General features: G+C 39.8%; 1 protein-coding gene across 1 annotated transcript in view; it reads right to left on the bottom strand.

The window, feature by feature from the left end:
• The window catches only part of TEX11 (testis expressed 11), a 251,091-nt gene that overhangs the window by 119,026 nt on the left and 106,605 nt on the right, over nt 1-25,460 (bottom strand). The window contains exons 13-16 of the mRNA XM_073555904.1: nt 19,834-19,919; nt 14,607-14,744; nt 13,554-13,656; nt 5,532-5,653 (exon numbers count right to left, since the gene is read on the bottom strand). Coding sequence (XP_073412005.1) covers nt 5,532-5,653; nt 13,554-13,656; nt 14,607-14,744; nt 19,834-19,919 — 449 coding nt within the window. The remainder of the gene's footprint in view (nt 1-5,531; nt 5,654-13,553; nt 13,657-14,606; nt 14,745-19,833; nt 19,920-25,460) is intronic.

The following is a 25,460-nucleotide window of genomic DNA, read 5'->3' on the forward strand; positions in this document are numbered from 1 at the left end:
ACCACATATATACTACATACATACTACATGCATGCTACATACATACTACTTACATACTACATACATACTACATACATACCACATATATACTACATACATACTACATGCATGCTACATACATACTACATGCTACATACATACTACATATATACTACATGCATGCTACATACATACTACATTCTACATACATACTACATATATACTACATACATACTACATACATACTACATGCATGCTACATACATAATACATGCTACATACATACTACATATATACTACATGCATGCTACATACTACATGCTACATACATACTACATATATACTACATACATACTACATACATACTACATACATGCTACATACATACTGCATGCTACATACATACTACATACATACTACATACATACTACATACATACCACATATATACTACATACATACTACATGCATGCTACATACATACCACATACATACTACATACATACTACATACATACTACATGCATGCTACATACATAACACATATATACTACATGCATGCTACATACATACTACATGCTACATACATACCACATACATACTACATACATACTACATACATACTACATGCATGCTACATACATACTACATGCTACATACATACTACATATATACTACATGCATGCTACATACATACTACATGCTACATACATACTACATATATACTACATACATACTACATACATACTACATGCATGCTACATACTACACGCTACATACATACCACATACATACTACATACATACTACATACATACTACATGCGTGCTACATACATACTACATATATACTACATACATACTACATACATACTACATGCATGCTACATACATACTACATGCTACATACATACTACATATATACTACATACATACTACATACATACTACATGCATGCTACATACATACTACATGCTACATACATACTACATATATACTACATGCATGCTACATACATACTACATGCTACATACATACTACATATATACTACATACATACTACATACATACTACATGCATGCTACATACATACTACATGCTACATACATACCACATACATACTACATACATACTACATACTACATGCTACATACATACTACATACATACCACATACATACTACATACATACTACATGCATGCTACATACATACTACATGCTACATACATACTACATATATACTACATGCATGCTACATACATACTACATGCTACATACATACTACATATATACTACATACATACTACATACATACTACATACATGCTACATACATACTGCATGCTACATACATACTACATACATACTACATACATACCACATATATACTACATACATACTACATGCATGCTACATACATACCACATACATACTACATACATACTACATACATACTACATGCATGCTACATACATAACACATATATACTACATGCATGCTACATACATACTACATGCTACATACATACTACATACATACTACATACATACCACATATATACTACATACATACTACATGCATGCTACATACATACCACATACATACTACATACATACTACATACATACTACATGCATGCTACATACATAACACATATATACTACATGCATACTACATACATACTACATACATGCTACATACATACTGCATGCTACATACATACTACATACATACTACATACATACTACATACATACCACATATATACTACATACATACTACATGCATGCTACATACATACCACATACATACTACATACATACTACATACATACTACATGCATGCTACATACATAACACATATATACTACATGCATGCTACATACATACTACATGCTACATACATACCACATACATACTACACACATACTACATACATACTACATGCATGCTACATACATACTACATGCTACATACATACTACATATATACTACATGCATGCTACATACATACTACATGCTACATACATACTACATATATACTACATACATACTACATGCATGCTACATACTACATGCTACATACATACCACATACATACTACATACATACTACATACATACTACATGCATGCTACATACATACTACATATATACTACATACATACTACATACATACTACATGCATGCTACATACATACTACATGCTACATACATACTACATATATACTACATACATACTACATACATACTACATGCATGCTACATACATACTACATGCTACATACATACTACATATATACTACATGCATGCTACATACATACTACATGCTACATACATACTACATATATACTACATACATACTACATACATACTACATGCATGCTACATACATACTACGTGCTACATACATACCACATACATACTACATACATACTACATACTACATGCTACATACATACTACATACATACCACATACATACTACATACATACTACATGCATGCTACATACATACTACATGCTACATACATACTACATATATACTACATGCATGCTACATACATACTACATGCTACATACATACTACATATATACTACATACATACTACATACATACTACATACATGCTACATACATACTGCATGCTACATACATACTACATACATACTACATACATACCACATATATACTACATACATACTACATGCATGCTACATACATACCACATACATACTACATACATACTACATACATACTACATGCATGCTACATACATAACACATATATACTACATGCATGCTACATACATACTACATGCTACATACATACCACATACATACTACATACATACTACATACATACTACATGCATGCTACATACATACTACATGCTACATACATACTACATATATACTACATGCATGCTACATACATACTACATGCTACATACATACTACATATATACTACATACATACTACATACATACATGCATGCTACATACATACTACATGCTACATACATACCACATACATACTACATACATACTACATGCTACATGCTACATACATACTACATATATACTACATGCATGCTACATACATACTGCATGCTACATGCATGCTACATACATACTACATACATACTACATGCTACATACATACCACATATATACTACATACATACTACATACAATACATTCATACAATACATACATAGACATACAGTACATATAACATAGAGTAACATACTTACCAATACTTGTCACATTGTTCCCCGAAGCCATTGTCTTTTACGGAATAAATATTAACATAACAAACCACAAAAATACTCACCCACGATCCGAAGCAGTCCACGAGTGTGTCCCACGACGATCTTGGGTAGAGAACTGCAGCATCAGCTGATGCTGCCGTTCTCTACGGGCTGCAGGAATCCAATGACGGAAGGTAGGTATCCTTCCGCACTGTATTCCTCCGCCACTTAAAAAAAAAAAAGTCCCTAGTCTCACTTTATGCCATTGCTGCGTGGAAAATTCCCACACAGCAATGGCATAAAGTGAGACTAGGGACTTTTTTTTTTAAGTGGCGGAGGAATACAGTGCGGAAGGATACCTACCTTCTGTCATTGGATTCCTGCAGCCCGTAGAGAACGGCAGCATCAGCTGATGCTGCAGTTCTCTACCCAAGATCGTCGTGGGACACACTCGTGGACTGCTTCAGATCGTGGGTGAGTATTTTTGTGGTTTGTTATGTTAATATTTATTCCGTAAAAGACAATGGCTTCGGGGAACAATGTGACAAGTATTGGTAAGTATGTTACTCTATGTTATATGTACTGTATGTCTATGTATGTATTGTATGAATGTATTGTATGTAGTATGTATGTAGTATATATGTGGTATGTATGTAGCATGTAGTATGTATGTAGTATGTATGTAGCATGCATGTAGCATGCAGTATGTATGTAGCATGCATGTAGTATATATGTAGTATGTATGTGGTATGTATGTAGCATGTAGTATGTATGTAGCATGCATGTAGTATGTATGTAGTATGTATGTAGCATGCATGTAGTATATATGTAGTATGTATGTAGCATGTAGTATGTATGTAGCATGCATGTAGTATGTATGTAGTATGTATGTAGTATGTATGTGATATGTATGTAGCATGTAGTATGTATGTAGCATGCATGTAGTATATATGTGTTATGTATGTAGCATGTAGCATGCATGTAGCATGCATGTAGTATGTATGTAGTATGTATGTAGTATGTATGTGGTATGTATGTAGCATGTAGCATGCATGTAGTATGTATGTATTATATATGTGGTATGTATGTAGCATGTAGTATGTATGTAGCATGCAGTATGTATGTAGCATGCATGTAGTATATATGTAGTATGTATGTAGCATATATGTAGTATGTATGTAGCATGTAGTATGTATGTAGCATGCAGTATGTATGTAGCATGCATGTAGTATATATGTAGTATGTATGTAGCATATATGTAGTATGTATGTAGCATGTAGTATATATGTAGTATGCATGTTGCATGCATGTAGTATATATGTAGTATGTATGTTGCATGTAGTATATATGTAGTATGCATGTTGCATGCATGTAGTATATATGTAGTATGTATGTTGCATGTAGTATATATGTAGTATGAATGTAGCATGTATGTAGTATGTAGTATGAATGTAGCATGTATGTAGTATGCATGTTGTATGTATGTAGCATGTATGTAGCATATATTTTTTTTTTTTTTACATTCAACACATTAGCCGGATGATGGGACTACTACTGTCCCATCATTGGCTAATGTGTCAGTCACTGTCATGGTAGCAGGCATCGCCCGATGGGACTTGTAGTCCCATCGGACGATGCCTGCACAGACCCCCGAAGCCTGCACAGACCACCGGCAGGCCGGCACAGCCCCCCGGCAGGCCGGCACAGCCCACCGGAGCCTGCACAGACCACCGGCAGGCCGGCACAGCCCCCCGGCAGGCCGGCACAGCCCACCGGAGCCTGCACAGACCACCGGCAGGCCGGCACAGCCCCCCGGCAGGCCGGCACAGACCACCGGAGCCTGCACAGACCCCCTGGCAGGCCGGCACAGCCCCCCGAAAGGCCCGTACAGACCCCAGAGAGGCTGTACAAGGCAAAAACAGGGTTTTTCTTATTCCGATACCGGAAGTCCCATAGACTTGAATGGGACTTCCGGTATCGGAATCGGCGATACCGATACTTTTTTTTAAGATCGGCCGATCCATTCCGATCCGATACTTTGAAGTATCGGACGGTATCGCTCAACTCTAGTTACAATACAAACTTATATACACAACTTAATTCAGGCTAGCTTTAACATATAATCGTACATAAATTACATTGGCTAATGACCCAAATGGAAAATCTATTTTTCAATTAAAATCCTAGGAGTATAACAACATTACACTCTATCAAAATACAGAGAATTTCAAAGTTGGAAAAGTAATATTTGGAACAACTGGCGCATGGTATGGATTCATATTATAGGCCTCCTTTATTTTTCTACTTACATCTAGAGCTATTTGTGCTGCTATGCTAAGCAGATCTGTAGCAGAACAGTTTTCCTCCAAGAGCATTTCCTTCAAGTCTGTCTGACCTGCTATCTTTCCCATAGCTGATATAGCATTTGTAGCTGCAATAATTTAATAAATTATTTGCATATTTCCTGATAGTATAAAGTTTGCCATACACATGGGCAGAACAAGGTATATGTGGTCTATAGGGAATAGTTAATCAATTGATTTTCCATTCAAAAACTGTCATACAGAACTACAGGAACCAAATGAGAGAGTGCATTATGAAATGACTGCTGAGAGAATTAACATTCTACAGCTGCGCTCCAGTAAGGAGTATTTTGTGAGTTTATGATGTTTTGATTTTCTTCACCTGAAGACAATTGTAGTGTGAATATTAACATGTGGCGGTATTGCGTTTCGATAGTATAATTTAAAATGTAAAGTGCATAGAGTGTTAGAAATACTGATGCTGATGTGTGGGTACTTTATTGATAATGCCTAAGGTTACCTGGTACACTCAGCTCAGTGGTAAGAACATTAGGGCAGATAGGCAGTTATTGGCCTATTAGTGTATAAGTGATAGGTATAGTATAAATATTAGTATAGTGTTAATTTTAGGAACACAATGCAAGCTGTGTGCTGGAATGTAGATGAAAAGTTATATCATCACAGCAACAGACTTGCAGGAACAGATACTTAAATGTTTGGGACCAGTCCAGTATGGAGGGGACATGTCAAGCAAGAAGGGAAATCATTTCCTGGTTTAGCCAATCTGGGTTAGTGAGAGGTTACTGCGAAGTTCAGGTTCAGTGTGCAGTGGAATGGAGGCATGTGGAGTACATATCGTTCTAACAGAATGAGGTTGTACCAAATTTCCTGTGGACCTTCCAGCAAAGTCCGGGGTCTACGGCCTAAACTAGGCACTGAGGAGCGTGTCTTAACACTTCCATACAATGTAAGCCGGATGGGGAACCATGTGTGGGAAACGTAGCAGATCTCGGGGAAAGCTGTGAGGCTGAATGGGAAATCCCATGGGCTGATAGAAGGATCAAGCATAGGGATAATCTAATTTGAATGTAAGCAGAAGCTTGAAATGTACTATTTTGATGAAAATGGAACTGATGTATCTGAACTGTCCACTCAGATACATCAGTTCCATTTTCATCAACATAGTACATTTCAAGCTTCTGCTTACATTCAAGTTAGATTATCCCTATGCTTGATCCTTCTATACAAAGTTGAATTTATTATAACGAACCGGGCGTCCCATGATGTGTGTGTGGAGAATCCTAGACCAAAGGACGTGGATGCAGTGTAGGCCTCCTACCTGAAAGTGAGTACACCGCATTGTACACAGCTCCTGCTCTTTTTGAATGCTAATTTCATTCCCATTCAGACATGTTTATGATTACCTGTATTTTCAGGACAACTGGCTCTCAATTAACCTCTTTCCAACATTGGACGTATTTGTATGTCCAATGTCGGATGCGGGTGCTGAGCCCGCACCGTACGCAGCAAGTACCAGCACAGTTAAGCAGCCGGGAACTGCCACTATCAGCACTTAACTTGTTCCCATTGCTGCTATTTTTATCACTTCAATGCCACTATATGACAGTGGCATTTAGGTGATGCCATCCATTTGGTTGCTCTTCACACCATCCCATAATGTGATTATGGGTTTATGGGTTGCTGATGGGTTTCCATGGAGGCCATGTTTGAACTGAAGAGTGTAGTAAAGATCGCAGGTTCAAGTCACCCATGAGAATTAAAAATTAAAGTGAAGAATATGAAATTATTTAACCTCCTTACTCCCCCAAGCCTGTTTTTTCCTTCATGACCAGGTCAAATTTTACTATTCTGATCAGTGTCACTTTATGAGGTAATAACTCTGGAATGCTTCAATGTATCCCACTGATGCTGAGACTGTTTTCTCATTACATATTGTAATTCATGATAGCAGTGAAATTTCCTTGATATAACTTGCATTTCTTTGTGAAAAAATCAGAAATTTGGCAAAAATTTAGCAAATTTTGCAATTTTCAAACTTTTAATTTTTATGCTCTTAAATCAAAGTTATGTCACACAAAATAGTTAATGAATAACATTCACTACATGTCTACTTTACATCAGCACAATTTTTTAAACTTAATTTCCTTTTGTTAGGAAGTTAGAGGGGGTTAAAAGTTGACCAACGATTTCTCATTTTTCCAACATTTAGAAAACCATTTTTAGGGACCACATCACATTTGAGGAGACTTTGAGGGGTTTATACGACAGAAAATATGTGCAATCATATAATCCCTTTAAAAATATGAAACTTTAATAAATTGAGGTAAAAAACACCCCCCTAGTGCAATAACACAATTAACAAACTCTATACAATAATAACCTACGATAGCACTAGCCTACTATCCCTTCCTGACAGTGGAGGTTGGCACCCTAAAAGATACGATTTAGCGCCCCCACTCCACGGCGGCTGTCCCAGACTCGCCCTAAATGACCCTTATAAACTACAGGTGGGAAAACAATAAGCAAATAAAAGAGATGAAAGATAGTGCTTAATATAATGCACAGGCTATTAATGTACAATATATAAAAGACAGGCTATTACATGTAAACATAGAGAAATCTCTTGTATAACCAATAGATAGTAGCAAGTCTTGTCCTTTTGGGTATTAATAGACCACAGAAAATATAGATTCCATAAGCTACCAGAAGATAGTGGCAATCTTGTCTTTTTGGGTATTAATAGACTACAAAAAACATAGATTCCATATGCATTATCAAATAAAGCCAAAAAAAACAAAAAACTCTGCAGTAAAATCAGACAAGCACAGACAAGAGGTAAAAAATAGCGTGGTTCAATAAAGGAACATCAGAATTATATCCATATTGGTTCCTATAGAAGGCAATGGATGATACCTATTGCCAAAAAAAAAAATTATAGAAACAGCTGGGGGTTAACCTAAACTTAGCTTCCAGCCTCAACGCGTTTCCCCGTCCACACGGTTCATCAGGAGGCACAATAAGGAACCTTTATTGAACCACGCTATTTTTTACCTCTTGTCTGTGCTTGTCTGATTTTACTGCAGAGTTTTTTTTTTTGGCTTTATTTGATAATGCATATGGAATCTATAGTTTTCTGTAGTCTATTAATACCCAAAAAGACAAGATTGCCACTATCTACTGGTAGCTTATGGAATCTATATTTTCTGGGGTCTATTAATACCCAAAAGGACAAGACTTGCTACTATCTATTGGTTATACAAGAGGTTTCTCTATGTATACATGTAATAGCCTGTCTTTTATATATTGTACATTAATAGCCTGTGTATTATATTAAGCACTAGCTTTCATCTCTTTTATTTGCTTATTATTTTCCCACCTGTAGTTTCTAAGGGTCATTTAGGGCGAGTCTGGGACAGCCGCCGCGGAGTGGGGGCGCCAAATCGTATCTTTTAGGGTGCCAACCTCCACTGTCAGGAAGGGATAGCAGTCTAGTGTAGGGCTATCGTACGTTATTATTGTATAGAGTTTGTTAATTGTGTTATTGCACTAGGGGGGTGTTTTTTACCTCTATTTATTAAAGTTTCATATTTTTAAAGGGATTATATGATTGCACTTTTGATATTTCTTCCCTGGTCCTGTGGACATTTTTTGGATTACGACAGAATATACCCATAAGTGACACCATTCTAAAAACTGCACCCCTCAAGGTGCTTAAATTCACAATTAGGAAGTTTATTAACCCTTCAGGTGCTTCACAGAAATTAATGGAATGTGGAAAGAAAAAATGAATATTTAACTTTTTTCACAAACATTTTAATTTAGCCCCAAATTTCTTTATTTCCACAAGGGAAACAGGAGAAAATGGCCCCCAAGAATTGTTGTGCAATTTCTCCTGAGTAGGCAGATACCCCCTATGTGTGGGGAAAACTACTGTTTGGGCGCATGACAGGGCTAAGAATGAAAGGAGTGACGTTTTGGAACTCAGACTTTCATGGAATTATGTGATGGTGTCATGTCGTATTTGACGAGCCCCTGGTGTGCCTAAACAGTGGAAACCCACACAAGTGAACCCCTATTGGAAACTGGAACCCTCACGGAATCTATCTAGACATGTGGTGAGCACATTGAAACCCGAGGTGCTTCACAAAATTTTACAACGTTTATCTGTGAAAATGGAAAAAAAATAATAATTCCCTCTAAACTGTTATTTTAGCCCCATTTTTTTCATTTTTACAAGGATCGCAGTAAAAATGGACACCAAAATTTGCTGTGCAATTTCTCCTGAGTACGCCGACAACCTATATTTGGTCGACAACTATTTTTGAGGCACAGTGAAAATCTCAGAAGGGAAGAAGCGCCATATTGGAGTCCAGATTTTACTGGAATATTTTGCCATGTCACATTGCCAGACAAGCAGAAACTCCCCCATATATGACCTCATTTTACAAACTACACTCAACAATTAATTAATTTAGGGGTGCAGTCATTATATTGACACCATGAGTACCGCACAGAATTTTATACTATTGGGCGGTGAAAAAACAATAATTACATTTTTACCACTAAAATGTTAATTTAGGCCCAATGATTTAATTTTTCTAAGAGTTAATAGGAAAATAAGGACTTGCTTCTTGCAAAATAAATTATTCTGAGTGCGCCAATACTCTATATGTAAACAGGAAATATTTTTCAGTCACAAGCTCAGAAGGGAAGGATGTTATAGTGCAGATTTGCTAAAAAATAATTACCAACAACAACTCTTAATACACTTAAAAAAATCGCAAATCAGCAAATACAGGGACATGTGATGCCTTGTAATCGCAGCAACACCTACAATACAGTGAACAGTTTATTTACAGTGATCAGTAAAAGACAACAGAAAATAGGCCATTTTTCTTGCTCCATTAAACCCATAAAAATGTAATAAAAATGTAATGCTTACATACATGTTTGGCAAAATGGCATTTGTAAAGACTACAGCTCATCTAGCAAAAAAAATCTCACAAAGTAAAACTCTTATAAAAATGAATAACTAATAACTGTTAAAGGGAACCTGTCGCTAGAAAAAAACCGCTTTTAATCTGCAGGTATTACTAACTGCATTAACTGATAACTGCTTTACTAACCTGCCCAGCACCCGCACTTAGCAGTACTCTGCCAGGAGAAAGTGAATTTTATTCCCCTTAGCAGGGTTTCGGGTTCAGTCATAGGGGCAGCGCCGGCGCGGGTTAAGTCACCACTCAGTGTATAGAGAGCAGGGGCTGTAACCGTGCACCCGACCATAATGCAGAGACAGGGTCAGGCAGGGCTGAGAGCATGGCTACAGCAGACTCTCTGTATTCTCAGAGGGGTAACTGAACCTGCACTAGCGCCACCCCGTGACTGAAACCAGAATGCTACCAGGGGGAATAAAGTTCATTTTCTCTCGGCAGCGTTTGGATAAGTGTGTGCGCCGGGCAAGTTAATAACGTTATTAACCTGCAGATTAACCCCATATTTTAAGGTTAATAGCATTTTTTCTGGTAACAGGTTCCTTTTAAAGGTATGAATGAATCATTAAACAAAAAATAAATCCATAGGTGCCAACCGTCTTGGATACAGTGTGACACTCCTGAATTCTTGGATTTCTGTCCGGCTGTCCTGTCCACATGTTGCCTTGTGAAGGCCTCCTCATGGCGTTGCCCACATGGCTTCACTCACCACTGAAGAGGATAGACCTACAATTTAGTCTTCATTGATCCATTTCAGCCTCCAGTCTCTATTTAGAGTCCATGAAGGCAATGCCATGAAGAGTCCTAGGATTATGGTGAAAGGTGTAATAATGTAGGGAAGTTAAGGGACAGGAGCTGTGAGGAGCTTGTCCCAAGAGCAGAGTGAAGAGAGAGGAAAGTGGAAGTTTTGGAACCCTGGGGATTGGAGCTGTGACCAAGCTTACCCCAGGGCAGGGAGCTTGAAACCGGACGCCGGGGTCCATGGCTGCACAGGTACAACAGTCCCAGCAGCCAAATCCGGAGGGCAGGAGACTGCAGGTCTCCTGGCTTCATCATACACCTGAAGGCAAAGCAGCAGATCATAGCACGGAGCCGCCATAGAGAAGCGATACCTGCAGTAGGCTCAAACTGCCTGCCATACGGGCAAGTACCACAGGACTGTTAGGAACAGAGGATCAAGCATAGCTTTAGGCAGCAAGGATCTCATAGGACAGTGCAGAAAAGAGGCCTCCAACCCATCTGGCTTAGTGGATCCTAAGTTGCTTCCAGGCTGGCTGGATCTCCATTACCATCTGTACTCAGTGCCCTGGTCTGCACCTCAAACTGTGAGTAAAAGTGTGAAGACTGCACCCCACTCTGTCCTCCTGTTTATTTGCTGCGTCAACTCAGCCCTGCACTACAACCATCATCATTATCATTTTATACTATTACTGCCCTGGGGCTTAGCTCTACCTGTGGAGAACTGTAACAACTCTGCTGCATCATCATCAGCCCCAGTGGTCTCTTCAAGCAGCATTGGCTAACATTTAATTGCCGAATACCACAGGTGGCATCACAAACTATCATTCATAAACTTTATCATCCCCATATCATCATTTTCATTGAACGCCCAGGGCCACGGACCAGGTCACTGCTGCCATGACACAACCCCTTTAGAACCGGCACTCCAAACGGGACATGGCATCTGCTAATTATTCCATCTAATTTTGTATTCAAAAGGTCAAATGGCCTTCCTTCCCTTCCAAGCCCTGCAATACGCCCAAATATTTCCACATTTTCAGTATCGACATGCTCGGGAGATATTGCACAACAAATTGTATGATGCAATTTTTCATTTTACCCTTGTGAAAATAAAAAAATTAGGGCTAAAAAAAATTTTAGTGGAAAAATTGGATTTTTTTTTATTTTCAAGGCTCAATGTTAGAAACTTTAACTGTTTAGGCACATCAGGGACTCTCCAAACGTGACATGGCATTCGCTAATTATTCCAGAAAATTTTGCATTCAAAAAGTCAAATGATGCTCCCTTCCATCTGAGCCCTGCCATGTGCCCAAGCAGTGGTTTTCCCCCACATGTGGGGTATCGGCATGCTCAGAAGAAATTGCACAACAAATTCTACTGTCCATTTCTTCCTGTTGCCCTTGTGAAAACAAATAAATTTAGGTGTAGAGTAGAATTTTCGTGAAAAAAAATTTAATTAATTTAGTTAATTTTTTCCTTCCACATTCCAAAAATTTCTGTGTAGCACCTTAAGGGTTAATAAATTTCTTGAATGTGGTTTTGAGCACCTTGAGGAGTGCAGTTTTTAGAATGATGTAACTTTTTGGTATTTTCTGTCATCTAGACCCCTCAAAGTCACTTCAATATGATGTGGTCACTAAAAAATTATGGTTTTGTAAATTTTGGTGAAAAAATGAGAAATCGCTGGTCAACTTTTAACCCTTATAACTTCTTAATAAGCAAAATTATGTTTCAAAAATTGTGCTGATATAACGTAGACATGTGAGAAATGTTAACTTATTTCTTAACTATTTTGTGTGACATATCTATCAGATTTACGGGCATAAAAATTAAAAGTTTGAAAATTGCAAAATTTTGCCAAATTTCCATTTTTGTCGCAAATAGACGCAAGTCATATAAAAGAAATGTTACCACTATCATGCAGTACAATACATCATGAAAAAAACAATCTCACAATCAGAGAGATCTGTTGAAGCATTCCAGAGTTATTACCTCAAAGTGACACTGATCAGAAGACTTGTAAAATTTGGCCTGGTCATAAAAGTGAAAATAAGCTTGAGGGCTGAAGGGGTTAATACTTTGCGATGCAGTTGTATATTTTATGCACACCCAGTGTCTGCACACGTCACTATGCACAATTAAAAGAGATTTAATATTTGAGGCTGGAATGTCACATCTTGTTATGTACTTGATAAGCAAATCATCATTCTTACCGGAAATGCTGTAATTTTCTGCTTGCCTCGGGTTCAAAACAAAAACACAAAATAACCCCTACCTTCCAATTGATCATTCTCTTTCACTGCAATTTTATACAAGATGAAATGAGTGAAGATGTTGCCTTTTTCACACTTCTCTGATGCAATTACCGATTCTTTTGCCTGTAAATAATCAAAGAGCCAAAAGAACAACTGAGAAGTTTGTAAATTCCTGCCACTCTTTTTGCGTAAAGGGGTTGTTCCATAAACAAAGTTCATTTTCATCAATAGATCTAGGAATAATAATAAGTTCCACATTTGGATGTGTTTAAAAATTGTTCCTGTGGTGAGATAATCTTATAAATGTGCCCCTGCTGTGTACTGTGTAATGGCTGTGTCTCACCATACAGGGACATGGTCTGATCATACCACATCTCCTGAGAAGGAATGGGAGCAAAAGAGTATACAGATATTACAGCATGGGATCACAAAATTATTTCTTTGCGGTTACACATTTTTAAAAACAGGCAGGGAAACACTATCTCAAAAATATCAGCTGTGATCCCATTCTGTGCTCTTTGTATACTCTCTTTTGCTTCCTGAAAGTATTAATATCACTGTATTAAGCTCCAGAAATATTTTTGCATGGGCGCTTTATTTTACTAAAGCAAATTAAATTTGTTCTAAATATATAACATAACATGAAATACAAAGGATGCATAAACACACACTGCCTAAAACACATTCATTTTTCATTAATCAATTCTCTAATATCTCTTTCATAATCTAAAGTGCAATAGATAAAATACACATTAAGGCTAAGTGCACACGTAGCAGAAAATTTCTGCTGAAAAACCTGACTCCCCAGAAACCGCACGTTTTTTTCTGTGCATTTTCTGCGCGTTTTCTGCGTGTTTTTTGCGCAAAAATGCACGGTTTTTATGCGTTTTTTCCGCGCGTTTTCAAGACGCATAGAAATAGCCAGAAACGCGGAAAAATTCGCGAAATTAATGAGCATACTGCGTTTTTTACCGCGATGCGTTTTTTTCACGGTAAAAACGCATCAGTATGCACAAACAGTGCAAAATGCATAGAAATGAATGGAAAGCTTATTAGTGCAGATTTTTGCTGACCTTATCTAGCTCATTGAGATTGAGAAAACAAGAGGCTCGGTTCCTCAGAAGTTTAGCAAGGTTGGGATCACCATGGTTTGCATTATAAAAGCTGAAAGAATAGTTGTACCATTGTAAGGCTTCGGCATAGTTTTTGGTCTGTGGATTAGAATACATTCAATTTATTGTATGATTCTCAGCAATATGTAAAGATAATATTTTTTTTTTTTTTAAATTTGTAGCTGAAGACTACATATTACAAGGAATCTGTCACCTTACAAAACTGCTATTTACATGCAGGTAAATGGCATTTTAAAGGGTACCGGTCACCAGGTTTGGCTGATACGTGTTACAGCCACCGCCTTTCAGGGCTGATATACAGCATTCTATAAAGCTGTATATAAGCCCCCAAACTGACCTGGAAGAGAAGAAAAATAACTTTTATTATACTCACCTGCGGGGCGGTCCGGTCCAAGGGGTGTCTCTCTTCTTGGTCTGGCACCTCTCATCTTCTTACGATGCCGTCCTACTTCTTGGTTTGTGTGGATGAGGTGTCCTACATCGTCCACACAGTCTGCTCAGCATTGCGCTCCTGCGCAGGAGTACTTATTTGCCCTGTTGAGGGCAGAGCAAAATCCTGCAGTGCGCAGGCGCTGGGACCAGCGTTGGACTGGAGCACCTTGGGCCCATCAGAGAAAATCATTCTTGGGGCCCACTATGTAGCTACATAGAAATAAATACAAGACCACCAATTGTGCGGTAAAACACGCTAATATCCGGGTATAATATAAGGTAGTACACGTCTTCATTATGTAGAAGGGGTTTGGGTAGCCCCCTCATAGAATATATATAGTAGCCCCCCTCATAGAATATAATGTATCCTCCCTCAAGGAATATAATGCAGCCCCCCTCATAGAATAAAATGCAGCCCCCCTAATAGGGTATAATACAGCACCCCACAAAATATAATGCAACCTCCTCTAAAGGTATAATGCAGCCCCCCCATAGAATATAATGTAGCACCCTCATATGGCATAATGCAGCCCCCCTCATATAGTATAATGCAGCCCCTCCACAGAATATAATGTAGCCCCCTCAGAGTATAATGCAACCCCTTCATAAGGCAACCCCCCATAGAATATACTGTAGCCCCCTCATATGGCATAATGCAGCTCCCCTCATATAGTATGATGTAGCCCACTGGAAGAAAAATAATGCGGCCCCCACACAGGCTCCCACACAGAATATAATGCAGCCCCCCACAGAATATAATGTAGCCCTCTCGAAGGGTAAAATGCAGCCCCCCTCAAAGGATATAATGCAGCCCCCCTCCACCTCCATCATTATTCTACCCTCCACGCCATCATTGCCTATTCCACCACCTCCATCATTGCCTCCTCCCCCACCACCATTGTCTTTTCTACCATCACCATCATTGTCCTTTACACCACAACCATCATTGCTTTCTCCCCCATCACCCCCATCATTGCCCATTCCAACACCTCCATCATTGCCTCCCCCACCATCATAATCATTGTCCTTTCCACCACAAGCATCATTGCCTTCTCCTCCACCACCCCATTATTGCCCATTCCACCACCTCCAGCATTGCAAACCGCACCCACCACCCCCATCGTCCTTTCCACCACCAACAACATTGCCTTCTCCCCCACCACCCAATCACTGCGCTCACCATCACCCACATCATTGCCAATCTCCAATACACACACAGTGCCACTATCACACACAGCACCACACACAGAGAACACCGCACCACTCTCTCACACACACAAAGCACCGCACTGCACCACATACACACACACGCACGTAGGCAGGCAGACACACACACACAGCACCCACTCACCTCTCCGCACATTCCACGCAGTTGCAGCACATCCCGACAGCTTCCTCTCTGAAACAGTCGCACTGAATGATGACATCATCCAACCGTGCTGTGTCAGACAGGAAGTGACGGGCAGGAAGCAGGACGGCATCGGATCCCTGCAGCTCTGGTCCCAAGCTGCAGGGATCGCAATCAGGGTTCGCCGCCCTTTAGGGGCCCACCTCCGGGGACCCGGTTCAGGAGCACCGGCTTTACATTCGGGCAGTGTTAGCCTCAGCTTGCGGCTAACACTGCCCGCTATTAAAGTGAAATGATATTCACTCCTTTCCACGCCCATGGGAGCATGAAGAAGCGTGAATGTTAATTTCTCTTTAGCAGCGGGGGCAGGCTCCTGTCTCCAGCTGCTGCTCTGCTGGCACTGGGAGGGCCCCCCTTGACTTAGGGGCCCTATAGCAGCTGGGTGTGCCATTATCAGCGACATGCCACTGGCTGGGGGCCCCTGGAGCAGTGGGGACCCTAGGTAACTGCTGGCCAATATGCCAGCAGGTGTCAGGCCTGGGCCCACCGGAGAATCCTCCGGTTCTCCGGTGGGCCAGTCCGACCCTGGCTGGGACTCTCTATCCTTTCCCGGCGCCTGCGCACTGCAGTACTTTGCTCTACCCTCAACAGGACAAATAAGTACGCCTGTGCAGGAGGGCGATGCCAAGCAGACTGTGTGGATGATGCAGGGACCCGTTATTCACATGAGCCAAGAAGGTGGGCGGCATCGCAAGAAGATGGGAGGCGCCGGACCAAAAAGAGTGACACCTGTCAGGCCGGATGCCCCGCAGGTGAGTATAATAAAAGTTATTTTTCTTGTCTTACAGGTCGGGTTGGTGGCTTATATACAGCAATATAGAATGCTGTATATCTGCCTTGAAAGGCTGTGGTCGTGACTCGTATTGGCCTAACCTGGTGACAGGTTCCCTTTAATCATGTTTTGCTGAGGTACTGAAATTGCAGCTACAGGGAGAAAATGAAGTTATGTTCTCCCTTCAGCTGCTTATTTCCAGTCATACTGGCGGTGTAGGGAGCTGTAACAGTGACTTCTCTCTATACAGTGATTGCACTGTAATCACTTTCTTGCACATTGATTGACAGCCTGTTCTACAGCTTGTGTGCAGCGCAGGCTATCAATGAATGTACAGGGGAGTGATAAGAGTGCTACAGCCACTTACACCATCCTAACTAAGTATTAAAGTACTTCAAAAAGTTAAGAAAAACACAAAGCAAACATAATTTTTCATCAAAACTTGCTTTAGTTAAAAAACAAATAATCATAATGGGCCCTATTCATTAAGACTGGCATTGTGCATGCATGAAGGGAGCACTGTAGCAAGATGAGACTAATTAATTAGAAGGCCAAAAATGTTACTTGAGTACATTTATGGAGTAAGTTATGCTCCTAAAATGATGAGAATCTGACAGACAGGCTTCACCTTGCTGGGTCCAGCTCCAGGTGCACCCACTTTGGCAAAAAACTACAAAATTCACAACATTTTTGCGCAATTTCAAGTTCTGCAGATGTTTTGTGATATTTTAAGGTGTTTTATGCCAGAATTATGGTGTAAACAGCTTGATGAATCAGGTACTATATGAATTTATGTGTCCATAATGATCCAAACTATACAATTATTAAAATTTTTATGCTAAATGGCACAGAAAAAAAATACGAAAAATGCCATAATTACTATTTGTGTATTTCACCACCCTCCACCCCCACCCCTTCTAAAAAAATAAATAAAAATAATGTATGTGAGGTCACAGCAGATAGCACATAGACACAGTCACAGAAATTCATACTTCTCAATTTTTAAGGACTGGAAGAGAGCCATGTACAATATTGTGACGTGAACACCAAATTATTGCTCCTACTGAAGTCTACTAGTGTTTTCACATACTACAATTCCCTCTTTCATGGCTTCCATACAGTGTAATGCCCCATTAGACACAGTACATTACCCCCACAGAGAATTCACTCACACAATTAACCCCTAGGCAAGGTATGATGACCCCATAGTGACCCCAAAATAGTAAAATATCAACACTGTGCCCCTACACAAAATGAAGTTTCTACATCATACTCATTGAGGCCCCCACACAGTAGAATCTCCCCACAGTTGCCCACTGCCGAATTATGGCCTCACAATGACTCCTCACAATATGTGTCACCATAGTTCCTCCACATACAGTGTAATACTGCCACAGTGAACCCTCATAGTATGATGACCCCACAGTTTCTCCGTCCACACAGTATGATGATCCCACAGTAGGTTGACTTCACAATGACTCCAATCCACAGTGTGATAACCTCAGTTTTCCTCTCACACAGTATGATGCCCCACAAATTCATCCCCCCACAGTATAATAACCTCAGACAAACAACTGGACAATGTTCCCCCAAAACAGCAAAATAAGATAATCTCACAGTGATCCCCCATGGTGTGATGGCCCAACAGTTCCCACATATACGTTATGATGTACCCACATTCACCCCCCCACAAACACACACACAGTATGATGACCCCACATAAACCTTCCAATGCTATGATGATCCCACAATTCCCCCCACACATAGTATGATGACCCCACAGTTTCCTTTCCACAAACAGTATGATGACCCTATAATTTCCCCCCACACATTATGAGGCTCCAAAATAGTATTGGCTGACAAAACTAAAAACCCCCACTCATCTTACCCCATTTTCCAGATGCACTGTTTTGTGCTATGTGTGGATGGGGCTCCGCTCAGCAGGTGTGATCTAGTGATATTATTGTGCGTGCTGGTTTGAGACTTGTGTGCAAGTTTAAAGGAGTTGTCAGGTCCAAATCGATAAGTCTGCAGTCACTATGTGTGACTGCAGACTTATAAATCTTCCTAGCACATGCACTAGCTGCGGGGATCCGTGGATTTCTGAGCCAGGACCAGAGGGTATGTATAAGTTATATATATTCCCTTGTACTGAGCGAGGCCGCGCCCCGACTAGAGACGCCGCTGTTCAGTGAGTGTGGCCGACTAGAGGGCACAAGTGTATGGAAGCTCGGCCATGCCCACTGACCGGGCTTTGGTCAAGACTCGAGCATGCGTAAAGCATAAAGCTCAGAAACTGCAATCACACACGAGAGAATGCAGACTTATTGATTTGGACTGGACAACATATTTAATAATGGAGCAAGGAGCTAACAGCTCCCTGTACCAACCAACATTGTATTCAACAGTATCTTGCATCCTGAGAATTCAGATACCATTGAAATCAAGACTATGCTATTCTGCATTGAGTGCTAATGCACAGGCCCAAGTGATCTCACTATTAGCAGTTCTACACTGGTCATAACAATAGATTATTCAGAAAAATCATACTAGACCTCAAATCTTTTGGCCGCACAATCCCACAAGACATGATGCAAGTGATTCAAGATCTCAAGAGGTAGTAGTTTTCCTGTGTAGTGTGCTGAAAAATAACCATGATATTTTAAGTAACCATGCAAATTTAAGCTAGGTCTAATCACTCAAGCATATTGGTTCTGCTCTTAGAAATGTGTATATTTATCATGTCATGGATTCTGTATACCTATTGATATCAATAGATCTTACAGGGAACCTGACACCTACAAGAATGCTATTTACCGGCAGATATATTAGTAATCTACAGGTAATTAGCATTTAAATAACATCTAACAGGTTTATGAGAAGTACAGGAACAGAGAGAAAATGAACTTTTATTCTCCCTTCAGCCACTTGCTTTAAGTCATCAGTGCGGTGCAGGGTTCTGTTCCAGCCACCAGTCACTAGACACTGAATGCGCTGTCATCCCTCCCCATGCATCTTGACTGACAGTTAGCTCTAATTAACCATTTAGCGCTATTTGAAGTATATGTTTAGCTTGGCAGAACTGAGCTGAAGCTGGTCAGAATTAGGAGATAACATCTTGCTACAGAAATCCTTGACATCCTCAACACAATGCTTACAAGCTAAAAAGAAAAGAGATTGGATTGTAAGCACTGTGCATGTGTTGTGGTCTAGTGTGGTCAGTCTCCAAGGCTACACACTGTAGAGAAAAGTGTCCAATAACGGCTGAAAATGTTAATAAGCACTAAATTGAGAATACCCATTTATGAAGATGGTAATAACTCTTTAAACAGATGTTATATTAACAGAACTATTAACTGGAGATATAAAACTTTAAGAGTCTGTCAGCCCAAATTAACAGTATACAGTAAATTAAACTTGTAGCCTGTAAAACACGTATGCGGATACAGCGGCACAAAATATGCAGACTGCGTGGTAAAGTAAATAAGTTTGCTATTTATTAACTATTTACAATTCAAATAGACAAATATTCAAAGTCTGGCAAATGTCAGTTTGCAAATCACAAAACGTTAATCTGTTACACTACACTTTGACTTGTTGTTTTGATATACGTAAATACTAACTTATACAATACAATGTGAATCACATTGTTAGCTAAATGATACACCAAATTATATTTATGGAATATGTAATAAGTTCGTGATTCGTCGACGTCAGCGTCATCACTATAGCAGACTGCTCAACTTTCCAGTCTGTTGCTAGCGGTCTCCACGATAGGCCCTAATGGGAGTCAGCTGGTTCCCCGTTAGGCAATGAGTCTTGCGCTGTGGCCAGCTGGCAATTCCTTGAACCAACGAGCTATAGAGGCTGACTCTGTCTTTTACAATGAAGTTCAAGTTCTTCTGTATTTTTTATGTAGGCCTCGTGGCCTCTAGCTTCTCTCAGTCAACTGTCTGTTTAAGCAGTCCTTCGAATCCTTTCAGCTCACTGGATCGACTGTCCCTTTAAGTAGGGCTCAGGGCCTGTCAGTTAAATTGATCGACCATCCCTTCAAGTAGGCCTCCTGGCCTGGGTGAAGGACCCCATCCCACTGCTATCCTGAGAAGCTTTCCATTCCAATGATTAGGCCTCCTGGTCTTGGCTAAGGACCTCGTCCTCCTGCTTCCCTTCTATGATGCGGCTTTAAGCCAATTTAGTTGGCACATCCAACTTGATACAAGTCTGGCTGTTGACTAAGCCTCTGCTTTGGCCTTGAGGGATTTTATATTTTCCAGCTGCGCCGGTGTAAGGAGGTGGCGGAGAACATCGTTTTCCCCTCCCCCTGCTTGCACGTTTTATGTTATCCTATGTTATCCTACTATGTACTACTGTGTATTACCCCGATGTTATATATGTGTGTTGCACTGCATATGTTTTGTCTTGTTGTTCTTGGAATGTGCTTTTGTGGTATTATGCTGTGTTTGCAATGTGTGAACCCGCAATGTACCGCCATATGCCTGTATCATTTATATTTTGTGCATTAATGTAACATATGTGCTGTATAATGACATGAGTACTGTTTCTATATTCTCCTATGTGTTAGAGTTAGGGAATGGAACTAGTTAATGTTGTGGGCTGGACTTGCAGCCTCAAGAGAGCAGGGAGCTCCTGCTTCCTGTCAGAAGCTCTAGCAGTCAGATGTGTGGCTGCAGCTGGGGCATTGCCAGACTCCCAGGAGGGAGAAGATCTACTGCCCCGGGCCAAAGGACAAATTGGAACATTGCCAGACTCCCAGGAGGGAGGAAATCTGCTGCCCTGGACTAAGTACTAAAGAACCACAACACTGGCCCCAGGACTTCGGATGGCTCCAGCTGAAGGGACTATAAGCATCCAGATTCCAGTGAGTGGACTGATTGCCTGATCTCAGCTACCGTGGCCGTTGTGGGTACGGCCATGGATAGTGTTGTATCTTATTTTCGGATCCTGCTGATTCTGAGATTGTTTTCTCGTAACATTGTAATTTATGATAGTGGTATAATTTTTTTGATATTATTTGCTTTTGTGAAAAAAACGGAAATTTGGCAAAACTTTCGCAATTTTTAAACTTTTATTTTTTATACCCTTAAATCAGAGAGTGATGTCACACAAACTAGCTAATAAATAACATTTCCCACATGTCTACTTTACATCAGCACAATTTTGGAAACATAGTTTTTTTGTTATGAAGTTATAAGGGTTAAAAGTTGACCAGAGATTTCTCATTTTCACAACAAAATTTGCAAAACCATTTTTTTAAGGACCACCTCACATTTGAAGTGACTTTGAGGGGCCTATATGACAGAAAATAACCAAAAGTGACACCATTCTAAAAACTGCACCCCTCTAGGTGCTCAAAACCACATTCAAGAAGTTTATTAACCCTTCAGGTGCTTCACAGGAATTTTTGGAATGTTTAAGAAAAAAATAAACATTTACTTTTCTTTCACAAAAATTTTCCTTTAGACCTAATTTTTTTTACTTTTGCAAGGGTAACAGGAGAAAATAAACCATACATTTTTTCAATTTCTCCTGAGCATGCTGATACTCCATATGTGGGGGAAATCTACTGTTTGGATACACGGCAGGGCTCATAAGGGAAGGAGTGCCATTTCACTTTTTGCATGTAAAATTTGCTGGAATAATTAGCAGTCGCTATGTCGCGTTTGGAGAGCCCCTGATGTGCCTAAACAGTGGAAACCTCCACAAGTGACACCATTTTGGAAACTAGACCCCTTAGGGAACTTATTTAGATGTGTATTGAGCACCTTGAACTACCAGGTGCTTCACAGATATTTCTAATGTAGAGCCGTGGAAATAAAATAAATCAAATTTTTCCAAAATAAATCTTTTTTAGCTCCATATGTTGCATTTTCATAAGGGTGACAGGTGAAATTTCTCCATACAATTTATTGTGCAATTTCTCCTGAGTACACCGATACCCAATATGTGGAGGAAAACAACTGATTGGGTCCACGGCAGGGCTTGAAAGGGAAGGAGCACCATTTGACTTTTTGAATGTAAAATTTACTGGAATAATTAGTGAATGCCATGTAGCGTTTGGAGAGCCCCTGATGTGCCTAAACAGAGGAATCCCCCCTCAAGTGACCACATTTTGAAAAATTATAACCCTTTGAGAATTTATCTACAGATGTAGTGACGATTTTGACTCCATGAGTGTTTTCCAGAAACAAGCGGCATTGGATGTTGCTGAGTGAAAATTGCAAATTACCGTTGTAGTGACCAGCTCATGCTTCTAGAGACACGCACTTGTAAATTAGGCGGGCTCTCATCACTATAGAAATCCCAAATATGTGGGTCCTAAATATTGTTTAGGCACAATGGGTCTCAGAAGGGAGGGGAGGCATTTGGATTTTGGGAGTGCAAAATTGGCTGAATTTCTTTTGGGGAGTGTGAAGCCATTTAGCTTTTACAGAGCCTTTGTGCTACCAGTAAGGTGGAAGCCCCCTATATTTTCGTTAACAGATGGCAGATCTGAGTGGGGACTAGCTTTTTTGGTGGATTGAGTGGAAGATTTTATTGGGAACATTTTACATAACCTTTGGGATCACAGTTATCTGGCTCTCTACGCTGACCACTTACTTTGAGGTTTCCATCTAAATCTCTGAGTGACGTGACAGATGAAACCCCCGCGGGATTTATTCACTATAACGAGGCAGCAGATTTACTATGGACTCCATTTCACCTCTGTTCAGCGGTGTCCTTTTCAGAAGTGCACAAAACTGTGGCCTTTTATGCAATCCTAAAAAGATGGACACAGCTGGATCACAGGTCCTATGGTGCCCACTGTGCCTCCCATCTGCCTCATCATAGGGAATCTTCCGTCGGGGTTCTGTCTGAATCATGTATTTTGGAGATTTACACGGAAACCACAGTGTAAGCGCTCATGGCAGAGCACAGGATAATTGTGCGCTGAGCCTTACGGCGATTTTTGGGGGGCAGAAAAATCAATAGCATGTGAAGAATTTGTTTTATTTAATTTTTATGCCATTCCTCATGCGGTATAAGTGATTAGGCGACTTTATTCTTCGGGTCGGTGCGATTACAGAGATACCAGATTTAATTTCGGGTTTTTATGTTTGGCCTCTGTCACACACTAAAATATGCTTTTTATTGCGAAAACTAGTTTTTGCATCACCATATTTTGAGAGCTATAATTTTTTCATATTTCGGCCGACAGAGTCATGGTATAGCTTGTTTTTTGCGAAACAAGCTGACGTTTTTATTGGTATCATTTTCAGGCACATGACATTTTTTGATCGCTTTTTATTCCGATTTTCATGGGAAAGAATGAACAAAACCCAGCAATTCATGAATTGCTTTTTGGTTTTTTTTATACTGTTCTTCAGGTTAGTACAATTTACAGTGATATCTCATTTATATTTTTTTTGTGTTTTGGCGCTTTTACACAATAAAAACTATTTTATAGAAAAAATAATTATTTTATATCACTTTATTTTGAGAGCTGTAATTTTTTTATTTTTCTGCTGATGGAGCTGTATGGCAGCTTGTTTTTTGCAGGATAAGATGACGTTTTCAGCGGTACCATTTTTATTTACATCCGTCTTTTTGATCGTGTTTTATTGCACTTTTTGTTCGGTGGTATGATGATAAATCATTGTTTTTTGCCTCTTTTTTTACTTATTTTTTTACAGTGTTCACTGAAGGGGTTAACTAGTGGGATAGTTTTATAGAGCGGGTCGTTATGGACGTGGCAATACCAAATATGTGTACTTTTATTTTTTTTTATTTACATAAAATGTATTTATTGGAAAATAATTTAATTTTTTCTTTTTTCTTTATTTAAGAATTTAAAAAAAAATATTTCTACACATTATATATATATTTTTTTTTAACTTTTTTTTACATTGCCCCAGTATGGGACATCACTATATAATGTCAGATAGCTGATCTGACAATTTGCATTCCTTAGTATCAGATCAACGATCTGACAGGCAGTGAAGGAGGCTTGCTGGCAGCTGCTCTAAGCAGGTGCTCACAAGCCACCTCACTGAAGGACCCGGAAGGACCCCACGGCCATCTTGGTGCCGGGGGTCTCAAAGGAGACCCTCAGAGCAACGCGATCGCATTGCGTTGTCCTGTGGCAAGCACGCAGGAAGCCCCCTCCCTGCGTGATGCTTCTCTA

This window comes from Dendrobates tinctorius, unplaced genomic scaffold (genome assembly GCF_039654945.1).
Source record: "Dendrobates tinctorius isolate UK_male_01 unplaced genomic scaffold, ASM3965494v1 ptg000231l, whole genome shotgun sequence".
In the NCBI taxonomy this organism is placed as follows: Eukaryota; Metazoa; Chordata; class Amphibia; order Anura; family Dendrobatidae; genus Dendrobates; species Dendrobates tinctorius.